At 43.5% G+C, this 21,145-nt stretch overlaps 1 protein-coding gene across 1 annotated transcript; it reads right to left on the bottom strand.

Annotated features, from left to right (window-relative positions):
- Positions 1-400: 400 nt before the first annotated feature.
- On the bottom strand, positions 401-5,551 carry LOC135710911 (uncharacterized). The gene is made up of 2 exons (XM_065233620.1): positions 4,034-5,551; positions 401-3,952 (listed from the first exon to the last, which is right to left on the bottom strand). Exons 1-2 carry the CDS (start codon positions 5,549-5,551, stop codon positions 401-403), a joined length of 5,070 nt encoding a protein of 1,689 aa, XP_065089692.1.
- Positions 5,552-21,145: the final 15,594 nt, after the last annotated feature.

Genomic DNA, 21,145 nt, shown 5'->3' with positions numbered 1-21,145 from the left:
TTGTTTACCCTTGATAGGCGGGATCTGCGGCAAATCAGCGGATACAGACACCTACCCAAGGCAGAACACTTGATTACGGTTTTCTCTACATGCGAACGGAAGAGGAGCTTTTCATCGAACAACATCCCGAGATAGGTTACTTCGGCGGACCACTCAACCCTTGTGCCATCCATGATTACTGTTCCTTCTGAACTGGTTTTGTCAAGGCGAAGTGGACTGTAAAGGTGAAAGCTGCTGCTGCTGCGAACGGATGCTCGGTTGGATTCAAACTTAAACTTAAGCACGCTACTGCGGGGATTTTTATAGAGCGGCACCGACTGTTTGCTCGTTGCTGATTGGTCGACGTTTTTCTCCTCTCTTTCGGCGGTAGGCGGAACATCCTCCCCCTGGTTGAGAGATCTCAACACCTTTTGGAAGTCGGAGGGCTTTGATGGGGATCATTATCCTCGATGGGCAGAATGGACACCTTATTGATGGGACGTCGATACGTGGTTCCATTCACGAAGACATCAACTGCTCGGACCAGGCCGTCGGTTCCAGGATAGACGGCTACGATGCGACCTAACTTCCAGTTGAGTGGTGGTTGGTTACGATCGTGAAGCAACACGATCATGTCTTCCCGAATGTTCGGCTTCTCTTGTCGATTTTTCTTCCGAGGCTGCAAGGTATTCAAATAATCCCGGCTCCAGGCACGCCAGGATTGCTCGCGCATAAGTTGGAGATGTTGCCACCGTGTCAAGCGGGATGCTTTGACGTTCTCCAGGGAAGGTTCAGCTGGGGCGATCAGCGGTCGTCCAATCAAATAATTCGCTGGAGTTATCACCAGCGGGTCCGCCGGGTCGTTGGAAATTGCGAACAATGGTCGGGAGTTCAAGACGGCCTCGATTTCTGACAGGATAGTACACAATTCCTCGAACGTTAGATTCGTATTGCCGACTACCCGCTTCAAATGGGTTTTGGCCGACTTCACGGCTGCCTCCCACAAACCACCGAACTCGGGTGCGTCGGGTGGAATGAAATTCCACTCAATCTCATGATTGCGGCAGAAAGATTCGATGGTGTCCACGGCGTGTTGGTCACAAAACTGCTGGTAAAGGTTGTTCAATTCGTGGTGAGCACCACGAAAATTGGTTGCGTTGTCCGAATGGATTTCTTGGACCATTCCACGGCGAGCAATAAATCGTCGAAGGGACGCCATGAAGGCATCGGTACTCAAATCGGAGACGCCCTCCAAATGGACGGCTTTGGTTGCCATGCAAACATAAACGGCCACGTATGACTTCACCAAAGTTGGACGACGTGTGCCTTGCTTGGTGCAGAAAGGCCCGGCGTAATCCACGCCGGTCACAGCGAAGGGGGGCGACGGCACTACTCTCGATACTGGCAGGTTTCCCATCAATTGGTTGGGAGTGGTAGGATTTGTCCGGAAGCATCTCACGCACCGGCGTGTGGTTAATCGGATGGTGGATCTTGCGTTCAGCAACCAATAACGTTGTCTCATGGCGTTCATCAGGCCCGTTTGCCCGACGTGAAGGAGCTCGACGTGCATTTGTTGAATTAGTAGTCGTACTACCGGATCCTTATCTGGCAGAATGATTGGATGGCGACTTTCGAATGGTAATTGGGAGCGGTCCAACCGACCACCTACTCGAAGCAGTCCGTCGTGGTAAATTGGACGAAGACCTCCGAGTCTCTTGCAGGGTTTGTTTGCCAGAATTAGCTTAATCTCGTCGGAGAAATGTGCCTTCTGCAAAACTTGCATGATGACTTCAGATGAGCGGCGTAACTCACGGACGGTCAGATGGGGCTTTATCTCTCGATTGGTCGGGTCCTTTTTCCGACAATTGGCAGTGAATCGCAGGACATAGCCCACAACTCTTTGGATTTTGCGGAAGCTACTGAGCTTTGGAAGAAAAGATAGGAAGTCCATACTCACATCTGGCCCTGCTACCAAGGCCTTAAGTTCCGGTAGCTTCTCGTCTGGAACGTCTTCAGGGGCATCTACGTAGTACTCAACTCTTTGCAGGAATTCGGGCCCATTCCACCAAAGGCTGTTGTGCTTCAGGGATTCAACTAGTTGACCTCGGGATACGATGTCTGCTGGGTTCTGTTGGGACCGGACATACTCCCACCGGTACTTACTGGTATGCTCTTGTATAATTGCGATTCGATTCCGTACAAACAACTGTAGCTGGTTGAGAGGTTTCTTAATCCAAGCGAGGACTACCGTACTGTCGCACCACAGGACTATTTCACGGAAAGTCATATCCAAGGCTGGTAACACCTTCTGTACCAACCGGGTTAGTAGGAGAGCGGCGCACAATTCCTTTCGTGGGATGGACAGCTCTTTTAGGGGAGCCAGTTTCGATTTGCTGGTGAGGAGGCGAAGCTTCGCCGAGCCATTGCCAAAAATACTTCGCAAAAAGATGCAGGCTCCATAAGCCTTGTTGGAGGCATCAGAGAAGCCGTGCAGCTCGTAGGCGACCACGTTGTCCATCGTCACGCGCCTTGGGATCTCGATCTCGTGAAGATGCGACAAGGAATCTTGGAGTTGTCGCCACTGCTGTGCGATTTCTTCGTCAACCGGGTCGTCCCACCCGGACTTAAGCTGCCACAATTTCTGCGCTAGAAGCTTCGCCAAAACAATGACCGGTGAAACCAGTCCCAGGGGGTCAAAAAACTTGGCGATCTCGGAGTACATCGTTCTTTTCGTAGGCCGTTGCGGATGCAATGTTGGATTTGGACGATAGGCTATGAGTATCGAGTCTGCAGAGGGATCCCAGAGTAAACCAAGCACCTTGATGGCTTCATTCACTCCATGCTCTTCCAACGTGATCCTTTTTTCTTGATCCTCCACGGGAATATGCTCTAGGAATTCCGGTGAATTTGAACACCACTTGTGTATGGGGAAACCTCCTTGTCCAAGGAGCTGCTTCAGCTGTTGTTGAGCCTCGATAGCGTCCTCCACCGAGTCTGCACCGGAGAGTACATCGTCCATGTACGTTTCTTCTTTCACAATACGAGCGGCGACAGGAAAGTTCTCACCATCCTCTTCGACGAGCTTCAGCAAACACCTGGTTGCTTGATATGGTGCCGATGCCGTACCGTACGTAACGGTACAGAGTTCCAGGACTCGTAGGGGTAACGATGGGTGCTCTCTCCAAAAGATTCGAAGGAAACTACGATCCAACAGGGCTTTGAGTATTTGACGGTACATTTTAGAGATGTCTCCGGTGATGGCAACCTTGAATTTTCGGAACCGTAGCGCGATATGGTGCAGATCGTTCTGTACTACTGGACCAACTTGCAGTACATCGTTCAGGGAGAGTTCCGATGGCGACAACTTTGCACTTGCGTCGAACACGACTCGACATTTCGTGCTCGAGCTGGACGGACGTAACACTGCATGATGCGGCAAATAGTAGGTTTGCTTGTTGGGTGGATCTTCAGACTCGTTGATCTCGGTGCAGTGGCCGAGAGCTTCGTACTCCCGGATGAAGTTCACGTACTGAGCCTGCAGCTCGGGATTGCGGATTAATCGCTTTTCCAACATCAGGAATCTTTTCAAAGCTAGACTGCGACAGTTATCCAATTGGAGAAGATTGTCCTTGAACGGCAGTTTCACGATGAATCTTCCAGTTTCGTCACGTTGGTAGGTGGAAAGGAAGTGGGCTTCGCATGCTGCTTCCTCGGTCGACAGCTTGGGAACGTCCGGCACCTCCTCGACTTGCCAGAACCGGTGCATCCTTTTCTCAATGTCTTCAACGGCTGTGTTGGATTGGAGCGACACGTTTGACACGAGCTGATCATTGATGGCACCTGCTACGATCCACCCCAGATAAGTGTCTCGCAATTGTGGAAGACCTTCGGCTAGGCTCAGCTGACCAGGTTTCAGGATATCGAAGAATAACTCCCCACCGATCAGCAAGTCCACCTTATCCGGACTGTGGAACTTAGGATCAGCTAGGATTACCCCTTCAGGGATCGTCCATTTGGTGATGTCTATTCTCGATGCAGGGATCGTGCCGGTCACTCTCGGGGTAACCAGACACTCGAGGCTTGCGTGGAAATTGGATACACGGGACTGGAACCTGACCACCACCTTGTCTCGGGCGAGGGACCGTAGGGCGTTGATTCCCACGATCGGAACGTTGGCTGGTTTCTTTGGGAGGCCTAGGCGGTTAACCATCTCTTCGGTTACAAAGTTGACTTGGGAGCCACTGTCCAAAAGTACCCGGCACGGATATGGCTGGTTATCTTTATCCAAGACATGTACCACTGCGGTCAGCAACAGTACCGTCTTGGGAAATGAGACAACATTCGACGAACAGGTTGTTGACACTGGTGGATCCACTGGGACAGGAATCGTCTGCACCGACATCGGTTGATTCGGAGCAGCCGGAACCAGAGGCGGGCTTGCCACTGCTTCCGCGGAAACGTTGGACTTCTTCTCATAGCGGGGTGCCCCATCATCATGGAGCAAGGTGTGGTGTCGGCGTTGACACTTGTGGCACGATTTGTCGGAAGGGCAGTCCTTGGATCGATGCCCTTTGCGCAAGCAGTTGAAGCAGACTCCAGCAGTTCGTATCTTCTCATTCTTTTGGGCAGGAGTAAGGTTGGACAAGCCCGAGCACTGGTGGTTGCGGTGAGAACCACCACAAATTTCACACAAGTTCGTCAGTTGGGATGGGCTGGTCGATGCTGCATGGCTCTTTTGCGGATGGATCTTCGATGGTGGAAGAGCTTGCTTCTGTTTCGAGCTGGATTTGCTAGTCTGGAATGCCGCCTCACAATTCTCGAGGATTTGGCACCTGGACTTCAGGAAGGCAATGGTTGGTTCGTATTTGGGAAGATGTCCTTTTTTCTGGATCCCTTCCCAGGCTTTGCGGGTCGATTTGTCGAGCGCGGAGACGATCTGATACACAATCATGTGCTCCGAAACGCCAGTGATCTGCTGCTGGAGGAACTTCAGACTCTCGACGTGGTGAGTAACTTCGGTTAGCAGACCTCTCAGCTCCTTATGGGTCTCCGATGACATGTCTCGTAGTGAAAACAGACCACGGATGTGGGTTTCTACGAGAACCCGCTTGTTTTCGTAGCGATCCCCCAAAATGTCCCAAGCTTGTTGATAATTCCCTTCACTAAGGATCTTGGTATTCAATACACCAGCTGCATCTCCGATGAGTGCCTTATCGAGGTGATACAGTTTTATGGCGTCTGTATCCCCCGAATGGGCCATCAAATCCTGGAAGACAGCTTTGAATTTAGGCCACCCAGAGTAATTGCCATCGAATGTTGGAATTGGTGCGCTGAGCGGCTGCTGCTGGACGACCACCTGCGGGTTATGGACGGTTGTCGGCGATGGAGTGGCCGCGTTTGCTTGTGCTTCCAGCAACAATTCCTGCACGGCATCGGTAACGTTGTTGTAGAGATCTTCAAAGTTGGCATATTCATGTTCTTGCTCGTCCAGCGCATCATCTGGAAGAAGCGCCAGTCCTTTGCTGTGGAATCCGCTGTACTCGGTGTACACAACGGACAGGTGCTTGGACATATTTGTCAGTTGCGCCAAAGTCGGTGGCTTTCCACTAATGAGAGAACGCCGAATGCGCACAATCTTTTGCTTCACTTGTTCACGTTGCCTGGATATTCCCTGCCACTGTTTTGCAGATTCAGGATCCATTGCTGCTTCCCACTCGAAGCCGTGAAATGAACCGGAACTGCTAATTGGCGACCTAGGGATAGGGTTCGCTTGCTGGTTTTCTTCAGCGTCTTCTGGTGCCATTTATGACACCTCACTCACTACGCGGCGTATTTCAAATCTCGAAACCACAACAAAACGTATTTTTTCCGAAAACGCACTTCTCACTCGTGCACGTTCAAACACGTTCGTTCTAAATGCTCCGCGTCGAGTCGCAAGCGTAGCAGCAGAAGCAGTTTTTTCGTTTTGGTTGGGTACAGTTTGTGTGTCGTAGCACGTCAGTTTCCACTCAACGGGAACGGTTGCTTCGGAATGGCTCGTGATCCGGTTCGTGACGGACCAAATTGATGTTCCTTCTGAACTGGTTTTGTCAAGGCGAAGTGGACTGTAAAAGTGAAAGCTGCTGCTGCTGCGAACGGATGCTCGGTTGGATTCAAACTTAAACTTAAGCACGCTACTGCGGGGATTTTTATAGAGCGGCACCGACTGTTTGCTCGTTGCTGATTGGTCGACGTTTTTCTCCTCTCTTTCGGCGGTAGGCGGAACAATTACAGTACAAGATGGAGCCGGTTTCAGTTTGGGCGATTGCCGATGGAGGAACATGATCGCTTGTGTTTTTAGAGGCATTGATTTTGATTTTCCACGTGGTGGCATAATCAGCAAAGGCGTTAAGGCATCGTTGAAGTTTGTTCGTTATTTTGCGAGGCATCCTTCCTTTGACGGCTATTGCGGTATCATCTGCGAACAGGAAAAACACGCAACCGTCGCCGAGGGGAGGAATGTCGGAAGTGTAAATGCTGCCCTGCGGAACTCCTGCTGGGATGGAAAACGTGTCTGAAAGATAACCATTCAACGATACCTTAAACGACTTTTGCTGGAGGTAGTTACGGGTGATTTTAACCAGATGTAATGGGAAGTTGAAGTTACAAAGCTTGTATACAAGCCAATTGTGCCAGACATTATCAAACGCTTTCTCAACGTCCAACAAGGCCATGGCTGTGGACTTGGATGCAGCTTTGTTACTTCGGATGTTATTCATCACCCGCACTAGCTGGTGATTGGTGGAGTGCCCCTTTCTGAACCCAAACTGTTCCGGAAGGAGAATGTTATTTTCCTCGACAAACTTGAGCAAACGATTGAGAATGAGTTTCTCGAACAATTTGCTCAGCGCTGAAAGGAGGCTGATTGGTCTGTAGCTTGAAGGCAATGTTGGATCCTTACCGGGTTTGCAGATTGGTATGATTTTTGCTATTTTCCAGATGCTTGGAAAGTAGTGTAGTTCCAAACATCTGTTGAAGATAGCGGTTAGAAGAGACTGCACTTTCATGCTGAGTCTCTTCAAGATCAGCCTTCATGTGCATTTCAGCGCTGAGCAAATCTGTTGTACTGTAATCATATCCGCCGGAGGCACAACACAAGGGAAGGCATCAAGGTTTTGAACGCATTGCGCAACCTGATCATCGAGTGGACTTTGGATAGTCGAGCCAAGCAAATGCGATGAAGCGACATGCTTGCCGATCGCATTTGCTTTCTCCTGTGGGGTGATTAAAAGCCGATCGTCATCATTTTCGACTTTGAGCTAGTTTGCTATAGATACGAAAATGAGGTAAAGCTTAACATTTGAATTAACACTAATCAATTTAACACTTAAATTCCGAGATGTGTAGTGAGCATTTCTCACCTCATTTTTACAGCGCAAAAACAGATACAGTTTACTACTAGCATTAAAATCTACTTTTTTACATATCTATAACAAGCTTACACTCTATTCTATCTACTGCTTCAAAAAGAACTATGTTCCGTCAACTGTGTGCAAAGTTATAAGCAAATGAGCAGTTCGTGACCAAAACTGTGTATGCCAAGCATGGGTGTGGGTAGCATTGGTGCTCAGCACGGAAAACAAATCCAACGAAAAAAACAGCATTTTGTGTGGTCGTTGGGGGCATGTGGTTCAGAATTGGCAACAAAATGTTCCGCAATTGTATCCTCCCTATTCGTACACGCCCGAAGATCGTAGGCGAATGTCACTTCGACTTGTTTCATCTAGGAACTATTTTCTGATGACTGTGTTGGGGAAGCAGCACATGCATGTACGTAATTGGTGGATTTGTTAGTTATTTAGAAGCTTTTGGACAATGCTTGACATTTACCACTTTATCAATAGTTTCAAATTGAAAATCAACAGTCAAGAGCATTGTTATCGATGCTTAGAAATGTTTCTGATCGATTGGTGATAAAATAATTGAAATTGGTCCAGGGGCAGCTAAGTTATTATCGTTCAAAATCTTTCATAATTTCATTTTTCGCTTTTTATAAATTGTACCCCCATCTTCCCGAAAGGCGTAGTCCTACGTCAAAAAGTCAAAATTTGCATCAGTCTAGTGTTCACCGACGCCAGGGAGGCAGCTCCCACACCTGGACCCTACCTATCAACTCATCAACTCATAGACCGGGGACCAACGGCTTTACTTCCCTTCCGAAGGAAGGCGTGATCAGAGATGTTATGCCTCAGAACATCCCGGTGGCGCCGACTGGGATTGAACCCAGGCCTGCTGGGGTGTGAGGTAATCACGCTTACCACTACACCACCGGCACCGCTCGACTATAGTTTTAAGATGTATGTATAGTGAACATGAATCCTCGGCTCTCTAAAGTTAATTCGGTTGAGCCTTATCAAATAAATTAATAAACAACAATGTACTAAATGTACGTTGTACCGGACAACGATTTTATCGGTTCTAGAATATGGTAGTTTTTGTTTCCAGTCGGCAGCTAAAACTCACATCATCAAGCTGGAACGGATCCAGTATCGTTGTCTTCATATCGCGTTAGGATGCATGCACTCGACTCATACTATGAGTCTCGAAGTGCTGGCGGGCATGTTGCCACTATCCGTCCGTTTTTCAGAGTTATCTCTGAGGCTCCTCACCCGTTGCGAAGTAATGAACCCACTGGTGATCGAAAACTTTGAGAAGCTTCTGGAGCTAAATCCTCAAACATGTTTTATGACCAACGCTTTCACGGTTACAATCGTCCTCTGACTACTGGGGCACTTAGCATTGAAAAAAAAATGTATATATTGTAAATAATTAAAATTGTTAGTAAATGTCTAGGTATAAAATATTTGTCTGTATATACTCCACGTTGTGTTTGAGAGACGAATGTTTTATGTCTAGTAGCCCTAGGTTGGTATTTTGCGGTTTTGTATTTATTTTGCATTAGTTAATTGGTTTTGTTACTATTTTTGTTTACAGTTTGTATTAAAATCGAATTAAAATATAGGATTGGGGAATTTAGCATTTGCTATAAAATTTAAATTTAAATTTTGAATGTTCGCAATACCAACCTATGAAAATAAAATTGTTTGTTGCTGTCAAACCGTCATCGAAGAGGAGACACCGAGATGCCACGTATGCAGCATTGTGTATGGGCTTCATTTATTGTAGCGGTTCCCGAAAACCTATATAAGGATTCTGGGGACAAAAGCACGAGGATCTTAGATAGTGTGTTTGCCCGGAGGAGTGACGTCGCGGCTTGTCACAAGTTACACGTGACTGCGTTTCGAAACAGTTAATTAAAATTCCGATCCTAAGGATCAAGAAAGTGATCGACTGGTGTCAGCACACGCTCGCCAAGGGCTGGTCGATCCGTCGAGTGAGGTCATAGTGTGGTGTTTAATTTTATTCGGTCCACGGTTTCGAACAAATTCGTACTGGTACGACGCGAGTGCATGGACGGTCAGTTATTGGCACAGTAAAACGCCATTTGAACATTAGCGAACCGTTGGACATTTGTGAAGACCGTCCCAAATAAGCTGAAAACCTCACTCGACTTACCGTTAGACACTCGCGGTAGTTTGTGTGCGCACCTGGAACCACTCCCCGGGCTAAAGTGAATTGAAACGCTGCTGGCCTCCGTTACAAATAGGCCAATTTGCCGCCGCATATGGAATCCCCCCGTCGAAGCCCTGCACAGCTGCGTTCGTCGATGGACAACCTACCGATGGCTGCCACGTGAGCCCATTCATCATAGGTATAAAAATGAAACTACAATGTGTTGAATCGGAACCTACCTAACTAATAAAACCAAAGACTTAAGTAAGCTAAAGGAGAAAAATCTATACAACTCTCTAATAAGGAAAATCCCCAAAGGCTTGGTAGCCATCATAATGAAGTAATGAAATTGGGTTGTTAGCGGAATGCTTAATAAAACAGCAAAAAAGGTTATCTTCCATTTAATTCCACTTAATTAATTTTGGTATCCATGACAGATACGTATTTCGACTACAATGTGCAGTCTTCATCAGTGTCATTCCCACTAAAGAACTTAGCCTTTGGGGATTTTCCTTATTAGAGAGTTGTATAGATTTTTCTCCTTTAGCTTACTTAAATCTTTGTTTTTATTAGTTAGGTAGGTTCCGATTCAACACATTGTAGTTTAATTTTTATACCTATGATCTTGACTTTTTTACCTAGGGGATGAGTACTTAAAGGGGTTAGATTTTGATAAGTTCTTTAGTGGGAATGACACTGATGAAGACTGCAGATTGTAGTCGAAATACGTATCTGTCATGGATACCAAAATTAATTAAGTGGAATTAAATGGAAGATAACCTTCTTTGCTGTTTTATTTAGGATTCCGCTAACAACCCAATTTCATTACTTCATAAATAATAATAAATTACCTTCTTCAACATTTTTGGGGGTAAGCGGCGCCAGTGCTGTAGTGGTAAGCGTGATTACCTCTCACTCCAGCAGGCCTGGGTTCAATCCCAGTCGGCGCAGCCGGGATGTTCTGAGGCATAACATCTCTGATCATGCCTTCCTTTGGAAGGGAAGTAAAGCCGTTGGTCCCCGGTCTATGAGTTGATGGGTCGATAGATAGGGTCCAGGTGTGGGAGCTGCCTCCTTGGCGTCGGTAGGATTGGTGCTCAGCACGGAAAACAAGATCGACAGAAATCAAGAAAAAAAACATTTTTGTAAAAAAAAATCATTAAAAAGCTTAGTGAAAATACAAACTTTTGTGTAATTTTTGAGTTGAAACACCTGAAAACTTTTAATTTTGAATTGTTTTCGCAAGATTGAAACTAGTCAAAATGTAGATTAAATGTGAGTTATTAATCATAACAAACAATTATGCAAAAAATCATGCAAATTGGAGAAATACAAGTCAGAAATTCATGCTCAAAATGCTCAAAATCTAAAACTACATTCCAATAGGCTATAAAATGCTTATATAATCAAAAGCATATAAAACGCCGAAATAGCCTAGAAAAGTCCAAAAGTGCCATGAAAACAAAATTAATTAAAAGCTGACACTAAATTTTGTGAATGTCGGACATTATTGTGTATATATTATTTTTAGTATCAAAATATACGCCCTTGCCTTTTCACTGTCCAAAAGCGTTGAATACAAAAATTGGATAAATTCACAAATCAATCTACCAATACGCGTGTGTCATCTACCAATACCGTGAGTCATCTTTATGACATAGACGTTAATAATAATAATCTTTTATTCAAAATTGCAATCACATAGAGTAGAAATACATTATTTTCAAAAACCGTTCGATTTTGTCACGGTGCCAAAATCTAACGGTTTTGTAGAACTGGACCCAAATCAAACGGGTACTGTATTCTAACATCAGAGCCAGGCCCCTGCAATCTCAAATACCATACAATTGTACGTGTATTTATTATAGCTAATTCTTATAGGGTAAAAGTTGGCTTCGGCAATACCTTAACCTATTATCGTCAGGGGGTAAACAACGTCCTTGAGAGCTCAATTTTGGCATGTGGATACATTGTGTTTCAGAGCAACTATTGGCCAAATTTGTGTGCTCTGTCCTAGAGGAGTCCTTCCCCTAGTACCTATTAATCGTACAATATGAATCTTGACTTTATTGGAGCGCTTCATTTATCAAAAAATTAAGTTGTTTGAATATCGTAACAACAACAACACGCGCTAATGACATCTGTATAGTTCCTTCAAGTTAGGACGTAACTATTAACCCAGAAAAGAGGGAAAGTTATACCCGAAACGCTGAAGATATGAGCTTCTAAACATGTACATAGATGATAATAAATCCAGCAGTTAGAACCTAAGATAAATGTATGACACGTAATCAACCAGATTTTCAATTTTCAACAAATCTTCTCCAAAACCCCCCAAAACAGGGGGAGCTACGCTTTGAACTGAGATTAGCTACAATCCGACCAAGCTGCACCCAAATACCCGCAGCTCAGCAACAGCAGCAGTCGCATTTTACCCATATCTGCCACGCAACAAATCAAAGGAGAAATTCATTTCCAACCGCAAAACGCTAAACCGAAATCGGGCACCAGCTGTGAATTTAAATCGTTCCCTAATCAGGAGCAGGAGCATCATCCTTACCACGAACGTGAACCGGCAAACTGGAAACTGTGTCATCCCGCGCGCTACTCCAAGTTAGAATCGTCGCGCTTCCAAGAAGTATCTCGCAAACCTCAACCATGCACACACACAATCACACACCCACACCACACAGCTGTCGGTGGGAGCTGGCTGTGACTGTCGAGACGTTGAACGAATTTGAATTCGAAATCCGATAAGCTAATTTACAGCGAACAGGGTGAGAACAACCGCACAAGTTCTGCTTCTCACACTTTCAGTGGGTGTCGGCGAAGCCTTATGTGCTTCCTTCTCCAGTTGACTACGGGGAAGGATAGTGCACATCGAAGTTCGAAATTCTGATTCATCTCGGCGCCGCGTAGAATAATCGGATAGGGGAAGGTGGGGAAATAAGAAACGTTGTCGGCTGCAATTTGCAGTGATCTCGATTTGATTTTTGTTTCTCCTCAAATGACACCTGTTTATTAAACCTCTGATGGTCAAATGAAGGTTATGGTTCTAATTACCTCAAATATGAGCCCGTACTCAAATAGATTGCAAGTTTCTTATAACACCACTTTAGTAACTATAATGAGTATGGGAGACTTATTGTGGAAAATTGTGCACTTGAAGCCCGTCCATAAACTACGTAGACACTTTTTGCTGGATTGATACCCTCCTGCCACTCTCTGCGACCATACAATCCTTTAAATTGTACCGCGGAAGCTGCATGCAAGCTATGTAGGGGAATTTAAGTATTCTCGTCAATCTAAGCAGCGTCCAGGATTTTATTATCAAATATGAGAAAAGTAACTGGATTCTCTCAGTCTATTGGTACTACTCCTAGACGGAATAAAATTTTCGTCAATTTTTCTTATTTTCCGTCAGAGTTTTGAGGTTTTCCACAGGAACACATGAGGAAAATTTACTCATCGCTGAGATCCTGCACTTTTTGCGATTATGGGTGAACTGAACTCAAATATGGGTCAATCTCATACCAGCAAAAGAAATGCCGAGCTTTTATCGAGCTAGATTGAATGTGCAGCTTTAATTTTTTGTCTGGGCATAGATACAGATGATGTATATTACGATTTTGATAAGGGTACGGGTGATAAGAAACAAGTGATCGTCATAAACAAAACAAAACAAACAAAAATCTGCTGAAGCTAAAAAGTGCTACTATTGCGTTACACATAGGTGTATGGTTATGATTAACAACAAATTAAAATGCTAACAGAATCAATTAAGATTTGACAGAGTTACGATCTTGGATGTTTCGTACTACCCCGTTAGATTCTTACTGCCCCATCTTCCCCTATATCAAAACAAAACATACGCAACCTAGCGAAAACGTGCGTGAGTTTCACTTTCATGATGTCACCAAACAACCCACCCACCCACTCGGTCCTAATATAATGGAATAATTTTCACATCACCAAGATCCGCCCGAGCTATGCGTTTATGGATAAGTTGTTCCGTCACGCATCTCAACCTCTGATGTTCGATCGATTCTTCCGATGCTTGGCATTAAGTTTTAATTAATTAAGTTTGCTAAAGTCAATTTGCGATTATCGGGTCTCTGTGTGTATGGGTGTGCCAGAAACGAAGGTCCCATAGCATGCGTGTGTGCGAATGTTACGTGCAGAACTTACATAGTTCGGTTGATACAGTTTGCGAGTAGGATTAGCAGAATCGATAGTAATAGTTTTGTCGATGAAAGTTGCTAGATATTTCTAGATAGACCAAATTTGTTAAAAAATTTCAATATGCTGAATAAGCTAAGTAAGCTAATTCAGCCAAAAAAAAACATTACAATTATTTCGACGTTATATGAACTCGAATTTTCTGCAATGATTCTGAAGCTTCATGTTGATATAAGTATAGTATTTCCTTCCAACTTTGAAAATCATAAACTTCTCGTATGAAAAAGCAAAACACTTCGATTGAATGTAATAACTCAGGGCGGGAAAACCGTCAACAATGCTTATGATGGTACAGCACGCAACACCACCCTACTGCATCTATCTGTGATGACTACGTTGGTCATGACGAGAGAACCAAACAATAGATGGTCAAAGAAGAGTTCGACAGTGAGTATGCATAAGGGCGTAAACACGATGATCGATTCACTTCGTCGATTTTCTCTTTTGTTAATAACTTGCTTGGATTAACGTTGCCCGGTGCGTTTGCTGTTGCATGTAAAGAGAAAATCGATTAAGAGAATCGATCATGCAACTCAACAGCATTATAACACAACGTAACCTGGAAATGCTTTCGGCAACGTGGGGCTTATGGTAGTGATAAATGTCGCTAGATCTATTCCACAACCACAGACAGTATATGAGCAAGCCAAACGCGCACTCTTTTGCTTGTGGATTTGAGGAAATACCTCAAAATCCCTCACCCACGAAGTGTGAGCTAGGTAAAGGAGTGCGCATTTGATTAGTATTGTCGCATTAATGGCCCTTCACAGAGGAGTGCGAATCGGATAGGAAACGGAAGCTGCATGATAGGAAGCTAAACAGACCAAACGGGTGAGCAGATCCCAAGTCCGGAGTATCCATACACAACTATAGGAACCTAACGCTTCTAACGTACCGCAACTATAGGAGCGTTTACCCTACCTAAATTTACATCAATTTTTCTAAGTGTGAGGATTTTGCGCTGGTCTGTCGCTCCTCTTTAACTAAAAAAAAACGGTTAGGGTAATAAATCTAAACAACAATACGCATCCGGGGATAGTGATTTGGGAAACATTTCACTGTTTTAAAAGCATAGTATTATCATTTCTTATTTGTAGACTTTCTCATAATCTAGGAGAAATCCAACAAGTTTAAAGTTCTTTTGATAAAAAGCTCCAGCTGTGCTTATGTTTTCCACTAATTTCCACGTTATACAGTAGATACCGACCTACGTTAAAAATTGGCGTTGCCACCAATCACCAGCCCGAAATACCGCCTCTGGAAAGCTTAATTTACTTCACTGCAACGCACAATCTATCCTCGCCGATAACGCAGCCTAACTGCCAGAGCGCGCAAATTTCCCCCGTGGCCCGACGCCGGCTAATTAATAGAATAATTGCATGGCTGAAAGTGATTTTAATTTATCACAACCTGTGGGTTCATTTGTCGTTCGCTGTTTCGGTCCCAAATAACAACACGAACGGAGGGTGTGTTCGAGTGCGTGCTAGTTACAACGATTATCATCACCAACCGGACCCGGGCCAGATTTGGCGACTAAACCATCATCGACCGATTTGCAGCACTGCTACCGCTGTTCGGGTTGTGTGCACATTATATGGTGGTAGGTACACAAGCAACAGCAGCAGTAGTGGTTCACGCCTGATCCACAATCCTCTTGGGGCTGGCCCATATGTAATTACTGTCAGTGTCATCAGTTTAAATTTCCCACCACCTGCTCCGGGCTAGTTGGTTAGCTGACGTTGTTGTTTAGCCACCCGGGCACCGCGTGCCAATTTACAATTATGTTCCGATTAAACGTGTGTGATTTTAAATTTGTAATCTAGTCACACTCAATCGAATCACTCGCGGACAAATGCCCTCATTGTTACCCCTCCTCCAGACCGCTGGCTCCAGCTCTGATGGGAGGGTTATTTATTTTATTTATAGTGAATTTAAATTAGCTTCATTAGGTTTTTCCTAGTGGGTTTTCCCAAAACTGCAGTGGGTTTTGGGTTTTTCAACTGCAAACTAACTGGCTTCTGAATGGTTCCTGTTGTTAAGGTTTGGAATTGCCAGTTTTTGTTGCTTCATTGGATGCGCTGGGAACTGCGCGGATACTGATGGTTTAATAATTGCTGGATAGTTGGGACGACCTCAGAGCAGAGGTTGAGTGGGATCAATGGCAGGGTGAGAATTTAGTGAAAATCCATCCGTGGTTAACCACTGGGTTGATTTTAGTTAAATAAATGTTTTTGGAATTTACTGTCGGTCACACTTGATTAGGATGTTTATGAGATTGCCCATCAGATGGCTATGTAAGTAATGATTTATTGAATCTTTTTTTTTTTTTTTGCAGGACTGTAGAATTGTTTTGCCAGTGAAGGTGGGGTAATCACCACGTTGCCTTTCGTCCCTTCCCAAATAGGTAGCTTTATTCGTACGGTCATTCAAATGGCACTCGTTAAATTTCAACTTCTATTCAAATTTTCATACTACCGTACTTTAACGGAGCCTATCAATGCTGTCCTCTTCTCTCTAGCTAATAAATTTCACACGAACCCTCATGTTGATATTAGTAAAGCATTTCCATCAACTTTGTAATCGTCAACTTCACGCATGAAGTCACAAAAATCTGATTTGAAAATAATTTTAAACTTGAACGTCCCAAAAGTTGGTTCACGTATACACTTAAATCAAATCTCCGAAGTCGGTCGAATTTTAGCTGGTTTTTTTGATCAGCATAACAAGCCGATAAAATTTTCAAATTATCGTTACACGTGAGAAAACAATAATTTTTTTTTCCTTGATTTGTTTTCCGTCGATCTTGTTTTCCGTGCTGAGCACCAATGCTACCGACGCCAGGGAAGCAGCTCCCACACCTGGACCCTACCTATCGACCCATCAACTCATGAACCGGGGACCAACGGCTTTACTTCCCTTCCGAAGGAAGGCGTGATAAGAGATGTTAAGCCTCAGAACATTCCGGCGGCGCCGACTGGAATTGAACCCAGGCCTGCTGGAGTGAGAGGTAATCACGCTTACCACTACACCACCGGCGTCGCTAACAATAAATTTTGAAATCTTTATTTTTTTATAAATAAATGGGCTAAACTGAACTGCACAAGTTCGGAATAAATTTACAAATTATTTAATTTTTCACTGATTTTTTTTTAATCTTTTACCGAACAGTTCTGTATAACATTTACCAAACGGCAAAGGCCTGGATTAGCGAGTATCATTTGTTAGCTCATAATATTTTTTTTAATGTAAATGCCTATCATGAAACTAATGAATTCAACAAACTTCCTCAAAGTACTAAACTTTATGCTTTCAAATATTTGAGTCTTTAAATTTGAAAGATTCACATCGGAATGATTCTAAGGCCTGTACTCGAAAAAAAAAATGCACCAGACAAAAATGTTCGCCAAAAATTTATTTTCTTGATTTTTTGAAACTTGAAACTTTCAGGGATTGAACTAATACACATGGATTATGTTTCGGCATAATTACTTTATTCAATTTGCTTTCCATCGCTGAAAGCCCGCACCTTTCACTTAAGACCCCTCATTAAATTTTGTGCAATGGGGGAGCCGACCTTTTTGGTCACTTTCATCCATTCTTTCTTCAACATCAGCTCGTTCTTAAACACCTTGGACGATTTTCGAACTTTGACCTTCATTATGACCCAAAATCTTGCCACCGAATCTCTGGTGAATTTGGGGGGGTTGGCGGTTTTTGATACAAAAACAACGTTATTGTCTCTGTACCAATCCAACGTCGATCGCGCGTAATGGCATGATGCCAGGTCCGGCCAAAATAATGTCTCTCCTCCGTGGGACCGCAGGAAGGGCAACATACGCTTCTTGAGGCACTCGGTGCGGTAAATTTCGCTGTTGATGGTACCCATTGTGATGTACGGTTTACTCAGTTTACCGGATTGGCATATGGCCTGCCAGAGCAAGTATTTTTTGGCGAATTTGCCCACTTTCTTCTTCCTTATGTCTTCCGGAACATCAAACCGTGATTTGGCAACGTAGAACTCCAGCCCTGGTATCTGCTTTGCGTCTGCCTTGATGTAGGTTTCGTCATCCATAACCATACACATCGGTTTCGTTAACCACTCTCGATACAGCTTCCTTGCACGGGATTTGGCCGCCGTGTTTTGTTGATCACGCCGGTTCGGTGCCTTCCGGACCTTGAATACACGAAGCCCAGCTCGTTTCATGGTTTGCTGAACAAATCAGGCGGAACACTTTGCCTTCAGAGCCGCGTCGCGAATCGAAAGGTTCGGATTACGCTTGAAATAATCCATCACAGGGTCAGCTGTCTTCGATTTTCTTCCACTTCCAGCCCGCCGCTCGGTCGTCTGGGACTTCTTAAACGATTTTACTACCCGAGACACAGTTGTATGGGTGATTCCCAGTTGTCTTCCGATGACGGCGCGCAAAATTCTCCGGCGATTTTCTTCTTGTTTCGATGACAGCTCAATAATCACTGAACCGATTGTTATGAAATTTTGCACATGTAAACAATTCACTCCAAACTAGTTATACCCAGATTTTCATCAATTTTTACCGACAGATATAAAAGTTACACACGGATAAAAATGGTGCATTTTTTTCGAGTACAAGCCTTAGCTTATGACACTGAACGATGAAATGCTCCATAAACCTGGAAAACGGTAAATTACAGCGTAGCTACTCAGATTTACTGTTCTGCACGTGTTTTTAGTTTTTTTTTTGTTTCATAGAAGCGGAATGACGTTTAAGATAAGTTTCTAAAAGATGATTATAAATAACAATTCCAAAGGAAGCTTCTTAAGGGGAAGCTCACCGGCCCAAAAATAAAAAAATATGTTCGGTACGTTTTTATTTTTCTAAAAATATTGGGAAAAATTATCAAAAATCCAAGAAAATCAGTTTCTTTCTTAGATTTTTGTCAAAAATTACATGCAAAAAATTTTTTTCTATCCCATCATGAAAAAAAATTGGACTCTCAGAAAACCGAAAAGTTGATGTTTTGTGGTTTTTTGAGTCCAACTTTATGCCATAATGACTTATAAAAAATGTTTTTGCACGTGAATTTTCTTTGAAAAATTAAAAAAATATGTGATTTTCTTAGAATTTTGATATCTTTTTCCAATATTTTTTGAAAAATCAAAACGTAATTATTTTTTCGGAGCGGTGAGCTTCCCCTTAAGAAGATTCTTAAAGAAGCTTCTTTTGGAAGCTCATTCTAGACACTTGCCCATCGCTCCACTATTCTGACTAAAAACTAAGAGGTTGTATCCAAGACACGACCATAGATTTCACGTAGGATTACGTGCTCGATATCAATAATTGGCGACTGTGTTAGGGAAACCACTTTTTCCCATCACGGAGACGCCTCGTTTTATGATGACAAAATTACACATTTTCGTGCACAAAACGCACGGATTTTTTTGTTAATTACATACCTATAGTTATAAAAAAGGAGGAGGAATTTCGTATTAATATTTTCCAATCGTGAGATATTCGCGGTAAATCATATAATTCCGAGATTTTTTTTTTTTGCTATTTTCAAGCGTTCTGGAGAGAACCTTACCTTACTTCGTTAATTCGTTTCTAGTTAATTGACAAGGTCATGTGGTATTCGGTCATTGCGAGAATTTGTATGTACCACTTCAATACTGTTGCGCTTGTGATGTTGATGATGATGATGATGATTTTTTTTTATAATGCGTTTATTTTTTCAGGCTCATTTGCTGTAGCTTTGCGAAGCCTATATTCATGGTCTAGATAACAAAATTAATTAAAACTAACGTTAGTAAGTGGGGACCGATTACTCGCGGCTATCTCGTGATTAGGGGTATTGCCAGTTCACAGAAATCTTAGCATACATTAATTTTTCAGAAACAAGAAGAAGGCACAACCGCAGCTGTCATACATTCCAAACACTGACACAAAAACATTTTATCAAATTTTTTCTCAGACCCGTTCTGGTACAGGTTCGGGCATATTTGACACCAATATGTAATCACAACCGGATAAATTATATCTGATTCTTAAACCTAATTTTCTGACCTTATATGTGAGGTTCTGCGGATATCGAACAGAGTTCTTCTCGAATGTCAAGCATTTTAACATGAACTATATTTTGGAAGTTTGAGAGTAACAAATATCGTTTATTGACCGTTTAAGGACAAAATGAACTGTTTTCCGAAAACCCGCTAGATGGCTTGGATGACGGCTTCAAACGCATTGAGAATAGCTGGATTGCTCAAGGATCACTCTATAAACTTATCCGGTTTACTTAATTTAACTAAATTGCAGGCTAGACAGCAGGATGAACTTTCGGTATATTTTTAGACATGATTGGTGGGTTGAAGGGCAGCTGGACTGTTAGCTCGATTATCGACTGCATCACTTTGTACTTAAAATATTCTAACTCTTTATTTTATTCGATCTAATTCGGGGATTGCAGAGCTGAAACGCTATAAATCCACACACAAACTTCCTTTTTCTTCGATGTTCAATCCTAACTTTCATTTGCTTTATTGTTGTTTTGTGATGCTTTTCGCGTGAGAACATAGCCTTCTGCGAATAGTTTTGGTTCAGTGCTTCAAAGTTTCATTGGCATTGGCTGTCAGTGATGATTGTCAATTTCGGATGTCACATCTGACGCCAAATTCTAATTTTTCTCTGAATTGGCAATAACAAATTGCAACAAATGGATGACAGGGTAGGGATTGTGAACACAAGGTTTGGAGGACAATGCACTCTTGATCTCGAACTAAGCGACACTCTGATGAAAAAGACAAACATGGGGGTACACCGATGGGCAGCTAACAACTTGAGAGAACACAAGATGACACTTACTACTAAATGCTCAGATCTATCCGTTTTAAAAACACATAAATTAAATTCCAACAGTCGAGATCTCGGCTCGTTAAGACATCTCTAACGGGTATCGCGCGTTGTTTCCACGGGCCCTGAGGGATGTGGATAACTCAGATCTGGCAACACGGTGCAAGGTACATGACCAAACAAAATGCTCGATATCGTAATAACGACTGCCACACGCACATAAATTGCTGCCTGAGAGCTCAATTTTATAGAAGTGCGAGTCTAACGTGCACTGATTGGACATAAGCCTTGATATAACGCGTATAAAGTCGCGGCTCATGTCTAACCCTTTGAACCATGGTTTGTTCGACACCTGTGGGAGAATAGAATGTAACCATCTTCCGAATTCACCATCATTCCAGTTTTGTTGCCAACTGATGAGGACTTACTGACGAGCAATGGAGAAAAATTCGTTGAAGGCAATTTGTCGCTCAAAAATATCGCCTTCCATACCTTAGCTAGCGAGTCCACTTTCTCATTACCCGAAATTGAGCAATGAGATGGGAGCCAAG

Source organism: Ochlerotatus camptorhynchus, unplaced genomic scaffold (assembly GCF_037179485.1).
Source record: "Ochlerotatus camptorhynchus isolate MF236.1 unplaced genomic scaffold, CSIRO-AGI_Acam_v1.1 ptg000406l, whole genome shotgun sequence".
In the NCBI taxonomy this organism is placed as follows: domain Eukaryota; kingdom Metazoa; phylum Arthropoda; class Insecta; order Diptera; family Culicidae; genus Ochlerotatus; species Ochlerotatus camptorhynchus.
Note: the sequence above shows the minus strand (reverse complement) of the source record. Positions and strands in the feature narration are given on the sequence as shown.

Bases quoted from the DNA above. Each gene is read 5' to 3' on its own strand.
- LOC135710911 (XM_065233620.1), bottom strand. From the start codon at position 5,551: ATGTCCAAGCACCTGTCCGTTGTGTACACCGAGTACAGCGGATTCCAC. The intron at 3,953-4,033 runs GTGACCGGCACG...GCTGATCCTAAG, and splicing joins AGTGTCTGGTTACCCCGAGA to TTCCACAGTCCGGATAAGGT.